Source organism: Vicia villosa, linkage group LG7 (genome assembly GCF_029867415.1).
Source record: "Vicia villosa cultivar HV-30 ecotype Madison, WI linkage group LG7, Vvil1.0, whole genome shotgun sequence".
In the NCBI taxonomy this organism is placed as follows: domain Eukaryota; kingdom Viridiplantae; phylum Streptophyta; class Magnoliopsida; order Fabales; family Fabaceae; genus Vicia; species Vicia villosa.
The window spans coordinates 5,250,060-5,269,729 of record NC_081186.1 but is presented as its reverse complement, the minus strand read 5'-3'; the positions used below and the strand labels follow the sequence as shown (position 1 = coordinate 5,269,729).

General features: G+C 33.5%; 2 protein-coding genes and 1 pseudogene across 4 annotated transcripts; all 3 read right to left on the bottom strand.

Moving 5' to 3' along the window:
- Positions 1-729: 729 nt before the first annotated feature.
- On the bottom strand, positions 730-2,553 carry LOC131618611 (uncharacterized; annotated as a pseudogene).
- A 5,371-nt stretch (positions 2,554-7,924) lies between these two features.
- LOC131620280 (uncharacterized) lies at positions 7,925-11,516 on the bottom strand. Of its 2 annotated transcripts, none has more exons than XM_058891287.1 (12): positions 11,046-11,516; positions 10,786-10,921; positions 10,018-10,154; positions 9,846-9,942; positions 9,590-9,668; positions 9,419-9,497; positions 9,221-9,323; positions 8,963-9,025; positions 8,651-8,872; positions 8,461-8,508; positions 8,327-8,383; positions 7,925-8,246 (listed from the first exon to the last, which is right to left on the bottom strand). In XM_058891287.1, the coding sequence occupies exons 1-12, from the start codon at positions 11,423-11,425 to the stop codon at positions 8,160-8,162; spliced, it is 1,488 nt and encodes a 495-aa protein (XP_058747270.1). In that variant the 5' UTR covers positions 11,426-11,516; the 3' UTR covers positions 7,925-8,159. The 2 variants fall into 2 exon arrangements, with proteins under 2 accessions (XP_058747270.1, XP_058747272.1); XM_058891289.1 differs by having other exon boundaries at positions 10,786-10,916; positions 11,046-11,353.
- Positions 11,517-12,579: 1,063 nt separating this feature from the next.
- LOC131620281 (E3 ubiquitin-protein ligase RGLG4-like) lies at positions 12,580-18,681 on the bottom strand. 2 transcript variants are annotated; one of them, XR_009289047.1, is made up of 12 exons: positions 18,347-18,681; positions 18,042-18,126; positions 17,702-17,842; positions 17,482-17,595; positions 16,890-16,987; positions 16,723-16,802; positions 16,396-16,501; positions 16,165-16,292; positions 15,916-16,045; positions 13,648-13,704; positions 13,157-13,357; positions 12,580-12,624 (listed from the first exon to the last, which is right to left on the bottom strand). XR_009289047.1 is itself a non-coding variant. In XM_058891290.1 (11 exons), exons 1-11 carry the CDS (start codon positions 18,548-18,550, stop codon positions 13,271-13,273), a joined length of 1,230 nt encoding a protein of 409 aa, XP_058747273.1. In that variant the 5' UTR covers positions 18,551-18,680; the 3' UTR covers positions 12,996-13,270. The 2 variants fall into 2 exon arrangements, 1 of the variants encoding a protein (XP_058747273.1); XM_058891290.1 differs by lacking the exon at positions 12,580-12,624 and having other exon boundaries at positions 12,996-13,357; positions 18,347-18,680.
- Positions 18,682-19,670: the final 989 nt, after the last annotated feature.

The following is a 19,670-nucleotide window of genomic DNA, read 5'->3' as shown; positions in this document are numbered from 1 at the left end:
CAGCATTCTTTATGGTACTTAAGTGGTGAGCTACAATAATTGTTGTTCGGTTTACCATTATTCTCTTTCCCCGCTGTCAAGAAACCATCACAGTTCCTTTCCTTCACTATACCTCTCTAATTCTTTCAAAGTAATCCCTTTTCACATTTCTACATAGTGTCACCTTTTATTTTCATAGCAGTTACTCAATAGCCTCCTAAATAGACCTGAAAACCACAATCCAAATCAAAGACCTTATCTTCTTCTTCTTACTTATTGCGAGTACAACCACAAAACTCTAAACAAATCAAATAAAGTGGCTGGATTGGGCATACACACTCATAACCAATTACAAGCAGCATGAGTTGTGCAGCATAGATAGGCAGTAGCATACACATCAAAAAGGCTGTTGTCTATGAGCAGCTTCTTCAATTCAAGGGCAATGTTTATAGCTACATGATTTGGAATATGAAATAACAACATATAAGATAGAGACATTAAATCAAAGTACATGAAATTAATCCAGTTTCAAATCTGACCAGTACCACAGTCACCGCCGAAAAACGTCTTTCCGCCGCCACATATCTACCACTTTGAAAGCGCACACCGTCGAAAACGCATTGCTTTGATCAGTTCATGATACCATTCAAATCGTTGATGAGTTCTTAAGGTGAATACATTAATAGTTAAGTTGAAACTGAAAAAATAGGAAGGATGTGAACCAACAACCTTGTACGCTGACCATATTGTCTACTTTGCATTATCGCCATAAGCAAATCCATACATAATTTGTGGGAAGGTAATCAACCAAAATTCAGCAATACTGGGATCTTTCATGCCGTGTCTTATGTTCTAAAAAAATTAAAAACATAACAAAGTATTAAGAATACAGTGTGAATCTCAAGTGAATTCATTCTAATTTTTGTCCCCCGTGATACTAATTGCTTAAGTGATGCTACCTTTTCCCCTAAATCTCTTGTGTTTTTACCTTATCCCTTTAAAAGATCCTTCCAAATTTTAAATAATGACTTATTACCTCATATGGATACTCCATCTTTTCCAAAACATTTAAAGCTTGCCATAAAGAAAGGACACATAACAATGGTAAGAATGGATGATATTTACGTGTTTCAAATATGAATTGGTAAGAATAAACAATTTAGGAAGGAAAAAAAAGGTATCAAGGAATTAAAGAAACAACTCACACCATCTGCCGAAATCCTAATCGGCAATTTGTTTTTGCATTCAGGACAGGCCATTACACCCTGTGAATTATCAATAAATTCATAAACCAAAAATAATAACAGCATTGGCATGCAAATCTAACCAACCATGTTGATAGTTATTATCAAATCCAGAATCTATCCATGAAAACAACCATGTAGTTTGGAATGTTTTACGCTTAGGTCTAACGGTGATGGAATTTAGTTCATACTGTTGCATCATAAATTGGACAGTCTTTTGATGGTAACAGTATCCGAGGATCTAATGAGGCTGATATATATGCACTAACTCAGCTTGGTTGTTGATAATGGCATCTACAACAGACTCAGCAGTCGCTTTCTCTCCGCTAAAAGTGAAAGAGAGAATCCAGTGTAATTATAATGAAAAATATGCTATCAGGAATGAAAAATGGAGGGAATTACTAACAAAAAAACAATTTACTACAGTATCTTACACCGAAATCGATATAAATCAGATAGATGTTTTCTTATTTAGCTAACAGCAGACATTTCTCTGCATTTCCAAAAAATTAGTTCAATGTAACTTTGCAACTTCTATACTTGCAATATTGATTACTTTAGATTGAACTAATTAGACAGGTAACCAAAAATGACCATAAAAAAATAGATTGTAGAGTATTCTAATACATCTAAAATTTCAATTTATGAAATTAAAATATATTGTCTTACACATTTGTGACATCATTATTAAAAATTCCAACAATAACATCAAATAAACCACAAACTCCATTGAACATTGTCTGTAAACTATAACTTTATCCACATGGAATGCAACTCACCTCTTCATGGTACAATTCTTCACTTGATAGTGCACCCTTCCACTTCTTGGACACATGGTACACTGCAAGGCCTGCCATCCATTACACGTTCCACAGTTCCTGAACTCAATAATGCATTTAATTAGATTTCAATAACTCCAAAGCTAACCAACAACACTACACCAATCAAAGATTAGATGCATCATACAGTACCTTACACATCTCACCTTCCTTCCCAAATTTAATGAAATGTCATAAGTCCCCAACGTAGCAACAACCTGCAAACAGACCATGTAGCAATACTCATCAACAACTAAAGATGAAGATAAAAACAAAAACAAAAAAACAAAAAAACATAATCTCCCCTAAAACTCACAAACCCTTAGAATTAACCTAAAAAACACAAATTTGTTTAAGATAAATAATTGTGAGAATGACCCAGATAAGAGAAATGCGAAAAAAAAATGAATTTTGAGATTAGAAGTTTAAAAGGGTATAGGAAAAAACGAATACAGAAGCGGCAGGCTTTTGGCAGAAAAATAAGACAAAGGGTAGCGTGTGAATTTGTTCATGTTTGCAGAATCGCAGCAGGCTTTCGGTAGAAAAACTTAGGGTTTCAAGAACAAATTGGAGAATAGAAGATAAAGGGATTTTTGGATTATCGTGAAGAGCAAAAAGAGGTCTGGAAAAAAGTAAAAAGTAATTATTTGCAAAGGGATATTAAATTAAAGGTGATATTTGTTGATGTTGGGCCACCCCGAAAAATGATAGTATAGATGTAGAAAACCAGCAAAAGACAATTTTTGTCCCAAAATTATTAAATTAGACTAAGTTAATCAAAGGGTATTTTGGTGAAATTCAGAACAGTAACTTTTCTTATATTATAGATGATTGATGTTGAGAGTAAACGGGCAGCGCCTCTCATATGGCCTTTTGACATCATAATTTTATGATTATTATCATCCTAATAGATAATTAGGCTTTCTTATGAGTTAAAAATAACGGAAAGAAGACCCATGTCCCAAGACACACCCGCGAAAATAAACCTTCCCAAGTGATCCCTATAGCACCACCCCTTATTAATTGTATCACACACATTATTGAAACCTACGTCAACATTACATTTCAAATAGTTAGCCGTAGGAGGATGCCAAATTGATGATAAAGTATTAGCCACACCCGAATTTTGCTCATCTCTAGCTAAGAACCAATCATACCAATTGTGATATGTGTTGCACCCTGATTTTTACCCTACGATTCCATTTCATTCGCATCTTTGCATCTCATCTGATTATATCATATTTTTACTAATTTTATTGCTTCATAATCATTTGCATCATTTTATTAAGGCATTAACATTCATTCAGAAAATCAAAAATATACATTACATGTTCATTTTGCACATTTTATTCATTTTTACTAACCATAATTTTGTAATTTTAATTTTAATTCGCTTTAATTATTTAAATTGAATTTCTATTAAAGTTATGAAATTATTTTCTTTATTGCATATTTCTTTTGTTATGCTTGTTTATTATAATAGGTCTATATTAATTCAAGATTTGTCTAAGGCCCATTTGTCAAATTTGAGTGTCCAAGCCATTTTTCATCTTTTCTTCTAAGTTCACTAGAGACAAAAAAAGAAACCACCTTCTCTTCCTCTCCCAAATAGTACACTGTTTCCATGTCCTTCCACAATTCCATTACCAATCTACTCCACTATCCTGCAAAAAATTCAAAATTTCTCAACAAACTTGTACAATATAACAGCTCATGTTCCCTTTGATCTTATCCTTTTCTTCATCACAAATACCATACTATCCTCACTCTCACTCTTCTATAAAACCATACACTTCATAATAGAAAAGGGGGGAAGAAAATTTTAAGATTACTCTGCCAAATTGCCATAGAATACTTCCTCCAAGCAAACTTCAAATACCATACCTTCATACACATCATAACAGATCTACCACTTGTTCTTCAATTAACTTTTAACTAAACTAGCAAATAAGTTACAAAAGATTATGTTCAAAGTTTTCGTGAAACCTTTATAATCGATACTCCCTGCAAACCTCACAACACAGTCCATACACACTCAGGACCGACCATCAACCAACATCAGCTTCACAATCTTCATCCGCACACAACTCTGCAACTTCGACCGAAATGCAACAATCCGATTCAGCTTCAACTCAGCATCGCGTTCACCTGCAGCAGCACAATCATCGACATCACCACTTCATAATCAAATCGCGTTCACCTGGAGCAGCACAATCATCTACATCACCACTTCATAATCGAATAGCAACGACACGCCAAGATTCATATCCGTTAGTAATTTCTCAATCTTCTGCATTTTTTTTGTTATAGCTAGTAAACCACACTTGTCGTCGCTTGTATTATTGATGCTATTGTTGTTAAATTGTTGCTATCGGTTGAATCGTTTTTGGTTCCTCTTGCTGAAAACCGAATGAAGTGAAATTATGTGAACGTGTTATTTGGCTTTATTTTCCCTCCGATGAATGATTTCTGTTGTTTGCTCGAATTGCTTCGAATTTGCATCTCACGTGGTTTTAACCCTTGATTGTTGATGTACTTGATTGTCGATGTATGTTTATTTGTTTGAGTGAGTGAGGTTTAAGAGAAACTGAAGAACTTGTGAAAAGAAACAGTTTGAGATGAGATTGAGGAACATAGTTTGAGTTGAGATTAGAAAGTTAAGAGCAGAGAGGACCGAAACATGAGATGGAAGCTTTAAAGGGAGGAGATTGAGATTTGAGTTGAAAACAAGAGGGAGAGGATCGATTTGATTTTTTTGTGGTTTAACAGAGAAAGAAGCTGGGAAAGCAGAGTGAGGTGGAGGCGGATCACCCATTAGCTTTAGGGTCCGTTTGGTTCAACGGAGGGGAGGGGAGGGGAGGGGAGGGAATTTAATAGAGGGGAGGGGATGGGAGGAAATGAAATTTAACTAAATATATGTTTGGTTCAACTAAGGGGAGGAAAGGGGAAGGGAGGGATTTTTAACAACATATATGTTTTATTTCCTCGGACAGCTACCACAGGTTTGCTGAACATACTTGATAGAATCTTGCAGTGGATTGTGGCGAGGATTATCCGACCTAAACAAGGCGGATACTCTCGTGTTGAACAACAGGAAGTGTATTTGGTTTGGCTAATCAAAAACAGAATTCCAGTGAATTGGCCTCACTTTATCGTGAAGCGGATGTTTGAGATGAAGGAATCAGGAAGAGGTACCGCTATTGGATACGCATCATTCATCCAGTGGGTTCTTAATAAGGTAAACATTCCGTCTCAACGGCTACCCAAGAAGTCCATCTCAATCGACCAAGAATTCACGAAGAAGACATTGAACATGATGGGATTCTCTTACAATCAAGCCACATGTACCTATAGAGCCATTCTATGAGGAAACAATCCTGACCTAAACCTAGAAGATGAGAATGAGATGAATATCGATGAAGGGGAGGATAATGAAGGTGAAGATGAAGATGAAGATGTGGGTGCTGAGAATGCCAGCTCTAGTATTGCAAATTTGATGGAAGCTATGCGTCTCCAACAAATTGAGAATCAAAATTTAATGAATGAGCGCCTCACTACATTGACCACTCGTGTTACTGAGCAAGGTGCTCAATTTACGGCATATTCCACACTTCAAGAGCAACGATACAACACACTCTATGGTATGATAGATGCTCAGAGCAACCAACTTTCCTCCTTCACAAACGCCTTCATGCAACACTATCCATTCCCTCCGGTTCATACAGCTCAACCACCACCTCCGGACCAAGAGAGACATGAAGATGATGATGCCTAGTGTTCTCCTTTTCATGCATACACCATTTACATACTTTCATGAACATTTTTATTGCTTTTGTGACTTTATTTTATGCTATGCTGAACAAAAATCTACCGTACTTTATGTTTGTGTAAGGATATTAATTGAGCTATGTGCTCATTACCCGTTTGGCTATTTATGTTATGTTGCCGTCTTTTTCATTTTATCATTAAGCGTTGTTTTATGTGAATGATTGCTTTATGATTATGATTGCAAAAGGGCTTAGTAATGATCAAATATTGAATGATGTTATCCTACCATGTAAGTATAATATTGCTTGTTTCTTTTTGATGTTGTCAAAGGGGGAGAAAAATGAGTGAATCAGCAAGCTACGGAAAACACACGCACCAAGATAGGGGGAGCATGTAGAAAGGGGGAGCAAGCACTTTGCTTAAGCAACGCCTCGACAAAGATTCACGAGTTTTTCCATCATAAAAAAAGGGGAGTATGTGAGGGCAATGGTATAGTTTTCATGATGTCAAAACATTGTGGATTAACTACAACTGGAATGGAATCATAGAAATCAAGTAAATGCAACAAAGATAAGCATTTTTGGCTACAAGACATTAATAGGTCGACTCATAAACACTATAGGTCGACCTACTACAAGCATTTTTTGAAAAATTCCATGTAAAGGCTGAATGCGTCGACACATTACATTTTCAGGTCGACGCATGGTACATTGGTTCAATCTCGGGTATGCGCACGCCGACCCTTCAGGTCGACGCATCATGTTTTGGATGATTCAAATGCAAGAGCAAAATGCGTCAACGCATTAATAGACTAGGTTGACGCATGGCATTTTGAGGAACTCACGGGAATGCGCACGCCGACCCTTCAGGTCGACGCAAGTGTCACAGTTAGCTCATTTTCAGGTGCAATACTTTCTACAGGTCGACCTATGCAGAGGAGCAGGTCGACCTGTCGCTTCTCAAACTGGTTTTTTGCTGTATCCAACTTGGCCTATGCAATGTGTATGGTATAAATATTCAAATGATCATTCTCAAGCATTTTAACAAGAAACGTGAAAGATATACTCAAGCTTCTTCTCATCTTCAACCTTTCGCCTATTGATCGAAAATCACACATAATCATCTTTTTCGATCGGAGTAAGGAACGTGTGTTGATAAGGTTCGACGGTAGACATTTGTCTTGTTCGAGATTCGACGGTAGACATTTATCTTGTTCGAGTGAAGATTGTTGAGGGTGTTTCTTGTATAAAACCTTAGGGTTTTTCCTTCTTCATCAACAATTTTGTACGAAGGTTTTTTACGATCGGTTCGCTTTGGTAATCAATTCAGCCGTGCATAAGGGATTGAGGGATTGAAGATCCGCTCAACAAATTTGCTACAATCGGAGGATTGAGAAAGGAACGATCGGGGTCTTGATTGGTGAAGATCATTGACATTGACTTGATTCAACTTGAATCAAGGGGAGGATTGAATTGTATTCAATTTTACTGCATGTGTGTAGTTGGTGATTGGTACATTCTATCCTTGTTAAACATTTTGCAATCAAATAAAACTTTCCTAATTTCATTTGAAATTAGGGGCAGACGTACTCCTGCGAGGACGATAGAGGAACTGCCTTAACAAATCTCGTGTTCTTTATCGTTCTTACTTTTATCTTGTTTCTATTTGTTTCGTTTATTTCCATTGTTGAGCAAAAACTAAGGTTTGGTAAATATCGATCACCAAGTGTTCGATAAAATTACTCAATCAATTTTTTGTTCAAATTTTAGTATAAACGTTCATTGTGAGTAATATACCATCTAGTGTGAAATTGAAGCAATTGATATATTCGTTAAAACGTAATTCATTATTCTCCACTTTTCATCCATTCGGTTTAGTGCACATATTCGGTCCCCGATAACGCAATCGCTCTTAGACGATTAAGTGATTCAGGGAAGTCACGTTTCAAAAGCTAAAATTTTCTTAAGTCAAAAAGGTGGTCTATTCACCCCCTCTAGACCATTCCTATCGTCTTAACAGATGTTTCTACTGAAGATGGTATTTGATAGGAGCTTGAAAGTATATGTGTATTGAGGATTAATATCAAATGAAAGTATATGTGTATTAGGATTAATATCAAATGAAAATGTCACTTTCTATTCTATTATATGTTGAAATTCTTGACACATTCTATGTTTATTGTCATTTGTACATTTCTAGTTTAGTTGTCTAACAACAATAGAAGAAATTATAGTTGATCCTACCTTCCTTTAATTGTAAACTATATGTTGCTTTGTGGCACTATGAGTGTATGAAAATCTATGTACAAGATATATTTGGTGGCCACAAAAAAGTACTCAAAAACAGTGAGTTAGCCAGAAAACAATTTAATATGACTTGAAATCTGCTCTCGACATATTGGACACTTTGATAATTTTGATCCACAGTCTCTACAAGTCTGCATAGGAATTTCTTTATAAGTGGAGAAAGATTGGTAGGTAAAAAAAAAACAAGTATTTATTTACTATGAGAGCTTACCATGTGTCCACACCCAAAGGCCATGTCCTTCTCATTAGTCAGACATATAGTGCATGCCTACATTTCATAACATTATACTTGCATAAATAAACCTGTTCAAGTTTATGTAAACACGACTTTGAAATGTTATTCACCTTATACTCTCTCAACTTTATTTTTCTCTGAAGATCACTGAGTTTTGCCTAACCAATAAAATCAAGAACATAAAATGTAAAATTTTCATCTAAATTATAGTTATTTCTAACAAACTAATAAAATAGCTATGGGTTCTCATATCAATGAAAAAAAAAAACTAATAAAATAGCTGAGACACAAAAATAGTACCTCAGCAACAATAGCTTTTGAGTTGGAGAATGTAATATCTCTAGTAAAATTCGCTTTAATTCGTTCAACATTTTCTCGCTCTTCTATAAGCTCTTGTTTTATTGCTTCAACTTCTCTTATGGCAATTTGTGCCATCTCGTGACTCCTATTAGATTCTAGTGTAAGATATTGAATATCTTTGTGTTGTTCTTCTAGCTCTTTCTTCAGCTTAGTACATTCGCTCTTGCAAGGACGAGTTAAGTCATATATAAGAACCGAATACAAGAATTGTGAAAAAATCAACTATAAAATAGTCTAAAAAACAAAACATACCTCTACCATTTGTATATGTTTTTCTAACTTTCTCTTCTCTGCAATGTTATCTTGTGCTGCAATCTATGTGGTAACTAAATTAACCAACAAGAACTCATACAAAAGAACTAGATAATTATCAACAATAGAAAACTCATCTTCATTTCTCAACACAGATAATTATAAGAAGAAGAAGAAGAAGAAGAAGAAGAAAGAAGTAAATGGTTTCATGAAATTGTTTCAATTGTTATGAAGCATGTCATGTAATACTAAAGTTACTTGTTTTTCAGATTCTTCCTTGAAACTTTGAAATCTTTCTCTAGCGAAACTCGCCCGCTTCTTCCACTCGTCACGCTCTGACCTTAGTTCCAAGTTCTCCTTCCTTACATTAACAATAGAAAGCAAATTCTATGTTTGATGTTTTTATACAAGCAACACATACTAGACATGAAGAACAAATGAAAACAAAAAAGTTACCTAGACTTTACTAGTTCATCTTCAATATGTTCCCCCCATTGAGTTTTATGCACTTGTGCTTCATTGGTAGTTGTAGTAACTGAGATATTGGAATTGTAAATACAATACAATTAAGAAATTCCGAAAAATATTTTTGATTAAGGATAAGTATTAAAAGAAAGAGGAAGGAACCAGGATGAAGCTCCAAATAAAGTGGCCTAGGTGAATGAATATTCTCTTGTTCTTCATTTGAGTGATTGAGCAATTCAACCTACAAAGAAAGAGTTAAAATATATTCAACTATAATATAAGTTCGATAGTGGCGCAACTTGTTGTCCGTTTGTCTGCTATTTCTGTACAATCTTATCCATTTGTCTGCGATTTCTGCATAATCTTTATTATAGTTTGAGAATATAATGTAAATGAAATATTGAAGGAGTAAACCTACATTTCCATTAGGTGTTTCTGGTTGAGCTGAATTGGCATCTCCTGCAGTGCAATTATATTTATGCCATCTCCAGTTGGTAATCAAACACTTTGTAGAGCTGAAATATTAATCAAAGTTTATGGAATATGTAATAGTGAAAATATTAATAAGTTAGAGAGAGTAAGTAACTAACCAGTATCCGACAGATTTACATCGTGAACATTTGGTGGTACTTGGTCTTCCACATTGTTCACACCCAACATCAGATTCACAGTTCTTCACACTACTGCTGCTACTTGATACATTCATCTCCACATTACGGATATTCTCCTTCCACCACAAAAGTCTCTTATTAGTGATTATCACAATTTCTAATATTATGTCGGTGGGTTGTAGAAACTATCAACCAAATCAGTTTTCATTCAAAGTTATACAAATAATATTTTATTTATTTCTTACATGAAAATCACACACACATACAAACAGACAAAACAAACATAAATTAAATTCATAACAACAAAAAAAAACCCGAAAAAATTAAGCAATTTTATATAACATGTTGTGAAAATAGATATATTTTATCAATAGACACTGTTCAAAATAATTTTACACAAGTGATGATCTTTCGAAAGAAGATATTGGTTTAAATGCAATTTTAATCTCTTTTATGTTTGAAAATATAAAGTTTCAGTCGTTGAGTTTAAAAGACATTTTTTTCTACAATTTCACCTAACTATATAAAAAAACGTTTTAATAAGGATTTTGAACACTTTTTTGTCTGAACATGAACATGATTATAAAATAAATGGTCGTAACACTTGTAATTTTATTTGTTAATGACCAGTCAAAATAGTTTGACATCAACCTTGTTCTGACCTAGTGAGTTCAACTTGCACATATATGACAAAATCAACATCATAAATAAATTATGAGATATGGAAATGAATATTTGGAACCTTACATTATCATACTTGTCGTCGACAAGCATATGGGTTTGGTGTTGATCAACATTTCTTGCTTCATCTTTTTCACTCTCTAATTCAATGCATTCATATCTATGCCATGACCTCCAATGTTCTATTTGGCATCCTCCTGAGCTAATATAAATACCAAAACAAATCCAATATTAGCCAAAAACATTATATATTAACATTAACTTTATTGAAAACTAAACATACCTATATTATATTCACAAAAATACAACTATTTCATGATACTTACCAATATCTAGCAACCTTGCAGCGAGCACATCTTGTGGTGCTTGAATTGCCACAGAAGGCACACGGAATAACGTTTCTTGGAGACGCACCGCGGTGCTCGGATGCCCGGTGACTGAGCTGATGTTCGTCCGCAGGATACTCCGGTTCTTCTTCTTCATCATCAGCCTCATTGATATTGGAATTGATTTCTTTGTTTTCTCCGGTCCAATAAAACTTCAACAACACAAGAGCAATCAAAATTGTGAATAATATGTAACCTCGTGACGAATTAGATTCATCAACTTTATTGCCATGATCACAAATGGGTGTTTCCTTTTCAGTGGAACCAAACAACTCAAGAAACCAACTTAGGTCCAATGATGTTGCCACATAAACAAGCATCTAGGCAATACAAATTTTAAGATTCACAAAAAGAGAGAAAGAGGGAGAGATATACTACATGTTCAAAACATTTGATACGTATGAAGTTGTTATAAATATTGGACATTTTTTACTTAGTGATTTTCCATGATGTTTCGATAAATTATTTATTATGTACTGTAATTACTTAGAAGAAACAAAATTGAGAATATGTCAACTAAGATTATGAAATCTAAGAATAAATTAATGTGTGTGAGCGTTTTCCCAGAAGTAGGGCCTTTAGGGTTGAAATTTGTTGTATGCTTTTTTTTAATACCTTTAATATGGTTTGGAAACTCAGTGGGAAATTCAAAGGGAAATTATATCCTCAATTTCAAATTATTTCTTGTTTAAGAGTTGACTATCTTACAATAATTTAGAAAATAAATTAATAACCTTATGAAAGAGGTAATATTTTTTTTATCTAAAACAAATCATTTTATTATATTCTTTTTAACTAGTAAAATATTAACAACTACTATAATAAAAGTATAAAGAATAATGTGGCTTGAAATTGGTGCCCACAGTGTTTCCTTCATACTTACGGATATAAATAAAAGTCAAAAATTAAGAGAAAAATTAATTTTAATTTTTAAATAAATAATTTGTACCTAGTAAAATTTAAACATGAGATCTTAAGGGAAGCACACCTTCAAGATACAAATTTTCGCCACTAGACCACGCACGCACACGAAAAATTAATATATCAAAACTAGAAGAAAAAAATAAGAACAAGATGTATTTAAAAAGACTTAAAATTTAATATATTTAAATTGTAATATAAAATAACTTTAAAAAATAACTTCATATTTTAAAATAAGTTAAAATTTTGAATAAATTTTGCTTGATACTATACCCAACTAAAACCTCATGATTAATTAAAAATTTATCAAAAACTTCTCTAAAACAACAAATAGCGCGAAAAATGAAGAATAGGAGCTGTTAGATTTGAAAAGAAAACTTTTCTTACAAAATCTAATGATTCACATGACTGATGTCATTATTTAAATTTAGAATTGATTCACATAACTGACCTCATATAGGGAATTTAAAAAACAAAATCTAATGATTCACATTACTGGTGTCATTATTTAAATTTAGAATTGATTCACAACTGACCTCATATAGGAAATTTAAAATAATTGTGCCGACAATTGTGTTGTCCTTCTCTTTGGTTTTCACTGAAAAATAAAAATAAAAAATTTAAAAAAAATTAGTGAAAGAAGAAGGTACATAAAATTTAAAAAAATAAAATTGAACTATGGGAAATTTCAAATTTTGAAGTAAGTACCGGAATTTGTGAAATTTCCATGAAATTTTCTCTAAAATTCTGAAATTTCAGTAAAATTCTGATATTTTACTTTTTAAAATTTCTAGTATCGCCCAAAAAATTTAAACTTTTCAGAAGCTGAGTTGGAGGGTGTCAGAATCAACTCAAAGGGTGGCAAGTTAAATCCTTAAACAAGTTTCATAGTACCAATTAAACCCACTACATTTATGCAAATATTTCCTTTTAGTACGTTGGATTAACTTAGGGAACACACCTTTCAGATTTCAATTCAAAACAGGTAGAATCTTTTGAAACACAAGTAAAACTTGAACAGAAGAAGCAAATAAAGGAGTATGTACAATATTTTACAGGTTTTTATTCATATGATTTCTGCATATTCTTGCTATGTTTCTACATTCTTATAACAATCCAACAAATCCAACCTATCATATTAAGCAAGAGTAGGGCTGCATGACCATTCTTCACCACACTTAAAAGCTACAATCACACATAAATATGATACAGTTCACTAATGTGCAAGCTTTTTCATTCAGCAATCATCCAGAAAACACCCTTAAGCGATTGGTGATCCTCTGTCGGCATATCGGACAATTGCTTAATCTTGACCCACAATCTCTGCAAGTCTGCATTCCAAATATTTAAAAGAGTTTATTCATAAGCTATTATTATGACAATTGCTTAAGTTTGACTTAAAAGCTCAACGATAGTAAAGTTCAAGCAACAATTGTAAAATGATCACTAATGGCACTTAATGATGATTTTTTTTTAAATCACAGTTTTATTGAACATTATCATCCACTGTATCAATATGCATAAATAAACTACATATAAACGCTTTTATGCATGTAAATATCATGAAACTGATTGTCTAACAAAAGAAGAGACAAGAGACCGATAATTTAATGAGGCTTACCATGTGACCACATCCAAAGGCCAAATCCTTTCTATTGGTCAAACATATAGCACATATCTGCATGAATCATGAGATATTAAAATATAAAATAATTCATTAAAAAGGACTGGTCAGTTTTGCAATTATTGAAAACTATGATTGTTGGCATTATCATAGATATCCCACAAAATCAGCATTTATAATTGTTTTGGATCTCTTTTATTTGACTCAGGACAGAAGAAGGGACAGAAGGAAAAATAGGGAAAGAGAGATTCTCAAATTTTCAAGTGGAAAACATGCTTGATTGCCAGAACACTTGGTGACGAGCCCTTTTTATACTATTTTTTGTAGGGCTTAACAAAATAAAATGTTTTGAAGACATTAATGCATGTAATTGATTATAAGAAATATCTAGTAAATAAGAATGCTCTAGGTCATGTGGCTAGAAAAATCTGAAGATATTATTGTTTTCCTAGTTATTAAGTCTTTATTTAGTAGTGTTTTCCTTAGGATTATTGAACTATGTATAGATTATAGTTAAAGTAGTAAAGAGTTGCTATATAAGTTGGTTGGTTAGTTTTTTTTTATTTTTTGACTAAATATAAGTTCGTTAGTTAAGATTGTTATAAAGTGTATGTGTATAAATAAGAGATACCAGATATTTGAATATTGTAATTGTGAATATATTATTCTCTGTTGTGAATGGAAAACCCTCGAGGAGAGATTCTCTCTTATTTCTGAAATTTAACTCTTGGGTTGTTTCTTGGAAGTTACAAAATATTCTCGATCACCCTTTATCATTCTCCATCATTCTCCCCTAATCTCATCCTCGAGTCAAGATTTTATGCACCATGACTAAGACATCTTTAATAATATTTGACATCGGATGAAATGAGCCATTTCTGAAAACATATATACTAACTTCTTTTGGAATCCTTCTGTCACTGTCACTGAGTATGAGGTAGTCCAAGGATAAAATACATACTAACATCTCCTCAAGGTGTCTTAGGAATTGGAAGTGGCGAATACAACTTCGTCACCTTGATGGTTCCACTGCGACTAAAAATACTATTGTCTTGAATTCCTTTTGTTCATTGACTTCATTGGATGGTACAAGTTCTAACTTGATTTTAACTTCATCCTTAACAGAAGTGTAAATGTTGGCATGACCATATTGTGTCTCCCAAAAAGAATGTGGCAAACATTCATTAGAATAACATCATACCATACCTTGTCTTTTGTATTTTTTACCAATAAAAAAATATACAAGCAACGTTAAGATACTTTTACATCATTATCCTTGTTAAACCATTGTAACTTGTATGAATGTAGAGTAGATGCTCCTTTTTGTTGCCAACTTTAAATTTATTTTTACCACCATATAGTTTAACACAACATTTTCACTGTTTTCACTATCGATGATGATATCATAAATCTTGTCTTGTGAGGTGTAGCAAGTGTGCGAGAGATTGTGTCTTAGCCATGGTCCTTCTTATTTCTTTGGCTTTGACTGTGAAAACTTCTTCGAACTGCCATCGATTCACCATAATCAGCATGACTATATTCTTCCTCTTATAATCGCTCACCTGTCTCCTCCTATTCAAACTCTTCATGAATGTCCCCTTAATGATGGTGATTATTTTAATATTTGGACAATCTGAGGTTGTGTCCAAACCCTTAACACTTGAATCATTTGGTTGTCTTGATTTTGCTTTCTTTGAATGTGTTATGTTGGGGTTTATATGAATAACTAGGCTGTTAGATTGGCATGGATTCTATTGGAGGAAAAAGGTTGATATGAAGACTATTTGGGTAATCGTTTCTGAGCCCAAATCACTAGAGTTTAACCCGGGTCCTAAAACTCTATCAGCCCTGAATACAAACTAATTATACTACCAAACCTCACTGCATGCTTTATTTTTAAGACACTCCTTGCAAAAAAAAAAAAATTATCAGAATATTAAGAAAGATTTAGAGCTCAATAGTTTTACTAAAGATATGATCTATAACAAAAATTTATGACTTAGTTTAATTCATGTAACCTGCCTCACCTAGGGGAATAAGGTTTGGCTGTTGGTTGCTAGTTGGATATGTCTATTTTCTAACAGATAAATTTACTAGCTTCATATATAGATCACTTTTTAGAAAATGTGTTGACCTTCTAGAGAACAATTTAATAAAGTGTCATGTGTTTAATACTCTTGATCATTACTTGTTTTCTTGTACCCAAATTAACTTACTAGGAAATAGAGTAGAAAATATAATAAAACGCTTTGCAATCACATGTACCATTTGGTTTCGCTCATCATCCATGGATGATTCTGGCATGTTCCTCAGAAAATAATCTGGTGGCATATGTCGAGAATAAGGTGCTGGAGGAGGTCTTGGAACCATTTTATTTGCCCTTCCTGTAGTACGACTTTTGTTGATAAAGCAGAGACAACAGAAAAAAAAACCAAATAATTAATCAACAGAAAATTTAAACTACCCTGAAAGAAAACCACCTAATGAAAAGCCAGTGAGCGTATCAGAACTCACCCAAGTAATCCAAGCTCAAGGGTTGCTTTATATTGGAAAGGTATCTCCATAAGAGCAGCCAGAGCAAAAGCAGCTTCTTTCGCAGAGGAGCTTATTTTCTTAGACATGATGTCATTGAAGTTAACAAACTACATTAAACAAGAAAGATTCTTTAATATAACAAAGTGATTGCAAAAAATGTAATGTAACTAAGTAACTATTGTCACTCTACTATTGCTAATTTGGTGTAACCTGAAAATTGTCGAAATCACGTGCAGGTAACTTGTCATCAAACTTCTTCATATCTCCCCAAGGACCGTCACCAACTCCAATCAGAACAATAGAAAGAGGGTATGAACTGGAAGCAGAATGTATAAAACACAATTAATGTTTGATTACGCAACTGGCATGTAGTTTTTTTTAATAGTTAATAATAACTCTGTTATGGTTATAACTCATAGCTGAGGCTAAATTCCGTTTTTGTTGATAATTCATTTTTTCTAGAGGGTATTCATTTTATTGTAAATTATCTTGATGAGCATTTAAGGTTGCTTATAATTATCAATTTTCCATATTTACCTTGCATCAACAATTGCTTTTATTGTTCTCTCTTCTTGAGGACTTAATTTTCCATCACCATTATTTTCATATCTCGTAACCTTCGAAGTTCAAATCAAACAAAATCATGCAACTATGGGAAAGTTAAAAAATAAACAAGCCTGAATATACAGCTTAACGGTGTATACCTGGCCATCTGCAACAATAACTAACACGTGGAATTGGCCATTTGTTTTCTCAACCATGTCTATTGCAGCCTCAATCACCGGAGCATATGATGTTGGTCCTAAAGGGAGAATATTTATTTAGCCATGACTCTTAATGTTTACAAATGTTCGCTGCAGGAAACTAATGGTGATTCCATTCTATGATTTATTCCATAAAAAGAGCATAATTGTGGAATGCAATTTCTATTCCATGCCTTGTTATATGAAACTGGATTTTACTATACTCTCAAGATTCAAAGTTATATTGGACTTTGACTAATCTGAGTGATGCCGAGTGAACAGATACTTGAGGCATAGAGATCAAACACCAATTTTTCCGTTCATATACTCAATCTTAAGACTTTACTCGAACGTGTATAGGGTGTCGGAATGAATTGTGAAAGTTGCATACTGTTTGCATTCTCTATAATTTTTCTTTATTAATTTTTGGATATAAATATATATATGGAGTACATTTAACAATGAACACTTTAAGTCTATAACCAGCAAATGCAGCATGAAGAGCCATTTGATTGCAAAAAAGAATAACATTACAAGGTCAGATCATAGTTACCTGAAAGGCTCAAGTTTGGAACAATTTTTTGATAGCAAGCCAAAACTTCCTCAAATCCATGGCAAGCTGAATTATCAGCATGAAAGCTAAACACTTCGTGATCATGAGTTGTAGCTGTACGGTAACAGATATTAAACAGATGTAAAAATGCTGAGAAAAATAATGACTTTCTCAGTTTCTTTCATACATGTTAATGTTTTAAGGGATTATTACACCTTACCGTCGCCAAATCCAAAACAAGGAATCAAGTTGTCGTCATCAAAAGGAGCCAACGTCTTTCCAATAATAGAAATCGCTTTCTCATAGGGATTACGTGTATCTCCAATAGCATGTAGACTTCGATTATTAAACGAGATTCTGCCTTGAATAACAACAACCATGCATTGGCAATAAACAGATTTTAAAAATAAAATAAAAAAAAAACATCCCAAACGAAAATAATAACTGAGTAAAGAATAAATTGCGGTTAATTCACACCGCGGCAATTCAGTGCCGCCACACAAGGAACGACTGAAATCGTAAAAGCCACGCCACCTGGTTAATATACTAATACTACTTACCAGTCCATTCATTGCTTTTAGTAAAATCGATTCCAAGGATGAGATTTGATGACTCTAAACCTTCGTTCCTCAAGGCACTTGTAACCTGTATAAGTGAAAAAAAATATTTAATTAAATGTTAATTATTATTTTTAAAATCTCAAACCAATCGATTATTTATCGGTTCGGTCTGGAAAAAAAAACCAAGCCAAACGGTTCGGATTAAATTTTTGAACCGTAAACCCTAATTAGAATCTAGTTCAGTCAACGTTTCAATTCCACAAAACAACAAAAATGGAAGAAAGGAAGAAAAGAGTAAGAGCAACCTGTTGAAGAGAGGTAAAGTTATCCGGAATCAGAGCATATTTCTTCTTCGCAGAGAGCTTCCCTAAGCCATGATGAGATTGCTGTGGTTCAGACGGTAACTGCGGTGGTTTGGAGAGGGATTTGCTTGTGGTGGTGGATGTGATTCTCGATTCATCGTGTCCGGAAAATTGAGCTTTGCGCTTTTTCGCCAGTGAGTTTCCCATTGTATGTCAACGAAGGTTATTCAAAAATAAATATAAATATATTTAATAAAACAATTATCAAAATATATTTAGAAAATAAAAATGCCGTTAGGTTCATAAATGGTTAATGTTAGGATTTGACATATGCTCCTTTTTAATTTTGGTATTTTACCAACTAGTTGCTCTTTGAAAATCTCTTGATGCACCTCGTGTCTTTTTAGAGGTCCCTCCGAAAATTTTAAAATAATTTTAGAATTTGATATTTATTTTTGAACTCACCCTATCTCATATTTTTAGAGGGGTTTTCGGATATATATTTCTAAAAGAATATTTTTTTCTAAATCAGAGGATTCCACATATGCATCTCTGAATCAACCCCATAATTTAAGTTTAGGGATTTTCGGAGATGCATCTCCGAAACTATTTTAAGTATATATTTTTAAACTTCATTATGTTGTCAGAGCAACGGAATTCAAAAACTATGAGTATTGATGAACCCAAACTCTCAATTACATCCTTTCACTGATGCACTAGTCTTGTTTCAATCAAATTTTCTATTGTGGAAATCTCAAATCCTACCACTCATTAGAAGCCTCAACCTTGAACATCACTTCACAAGTTTGGAAAAACCTGCAGAGTCACTGATTCTGCAGGAAAGAAAACAAAAAATGTAGCAAAAAAGCAATGGGTGATTAATGATGGACTACTTCATGGCTTCTTAGTAACATGAAGGAAGAAATTATAAGCATGATCTATGGAGGGGATACTCCTTACTCAATATAGAAAACAGTTTGTTATGAAAATGATGTCTTGATAAACAAGGGATAAACCGTTTCTTAGTGATCAAGAAACACACAAGGGTAGAAAAGATTATAAACACGAAGAACAACAAGGATTGGTTATAACTACTATTATTTCTTTTCGCTTTAAAACAAGATTACAAGTTACAAGAATAACAAATAACCCTCTCACCCTAAATTAGGATTTGCAGTATGCAATGATGAGAGACTAGTATGTTATTTATAATAAAATCTAACATACTAAACTAATGGGCTTTTTCACAAATACCCATTACAAGCCAACTTAAGGTACAAGTTAACTTAAACAATTGGACATAACAAACACGCCCAATTAGAAATAC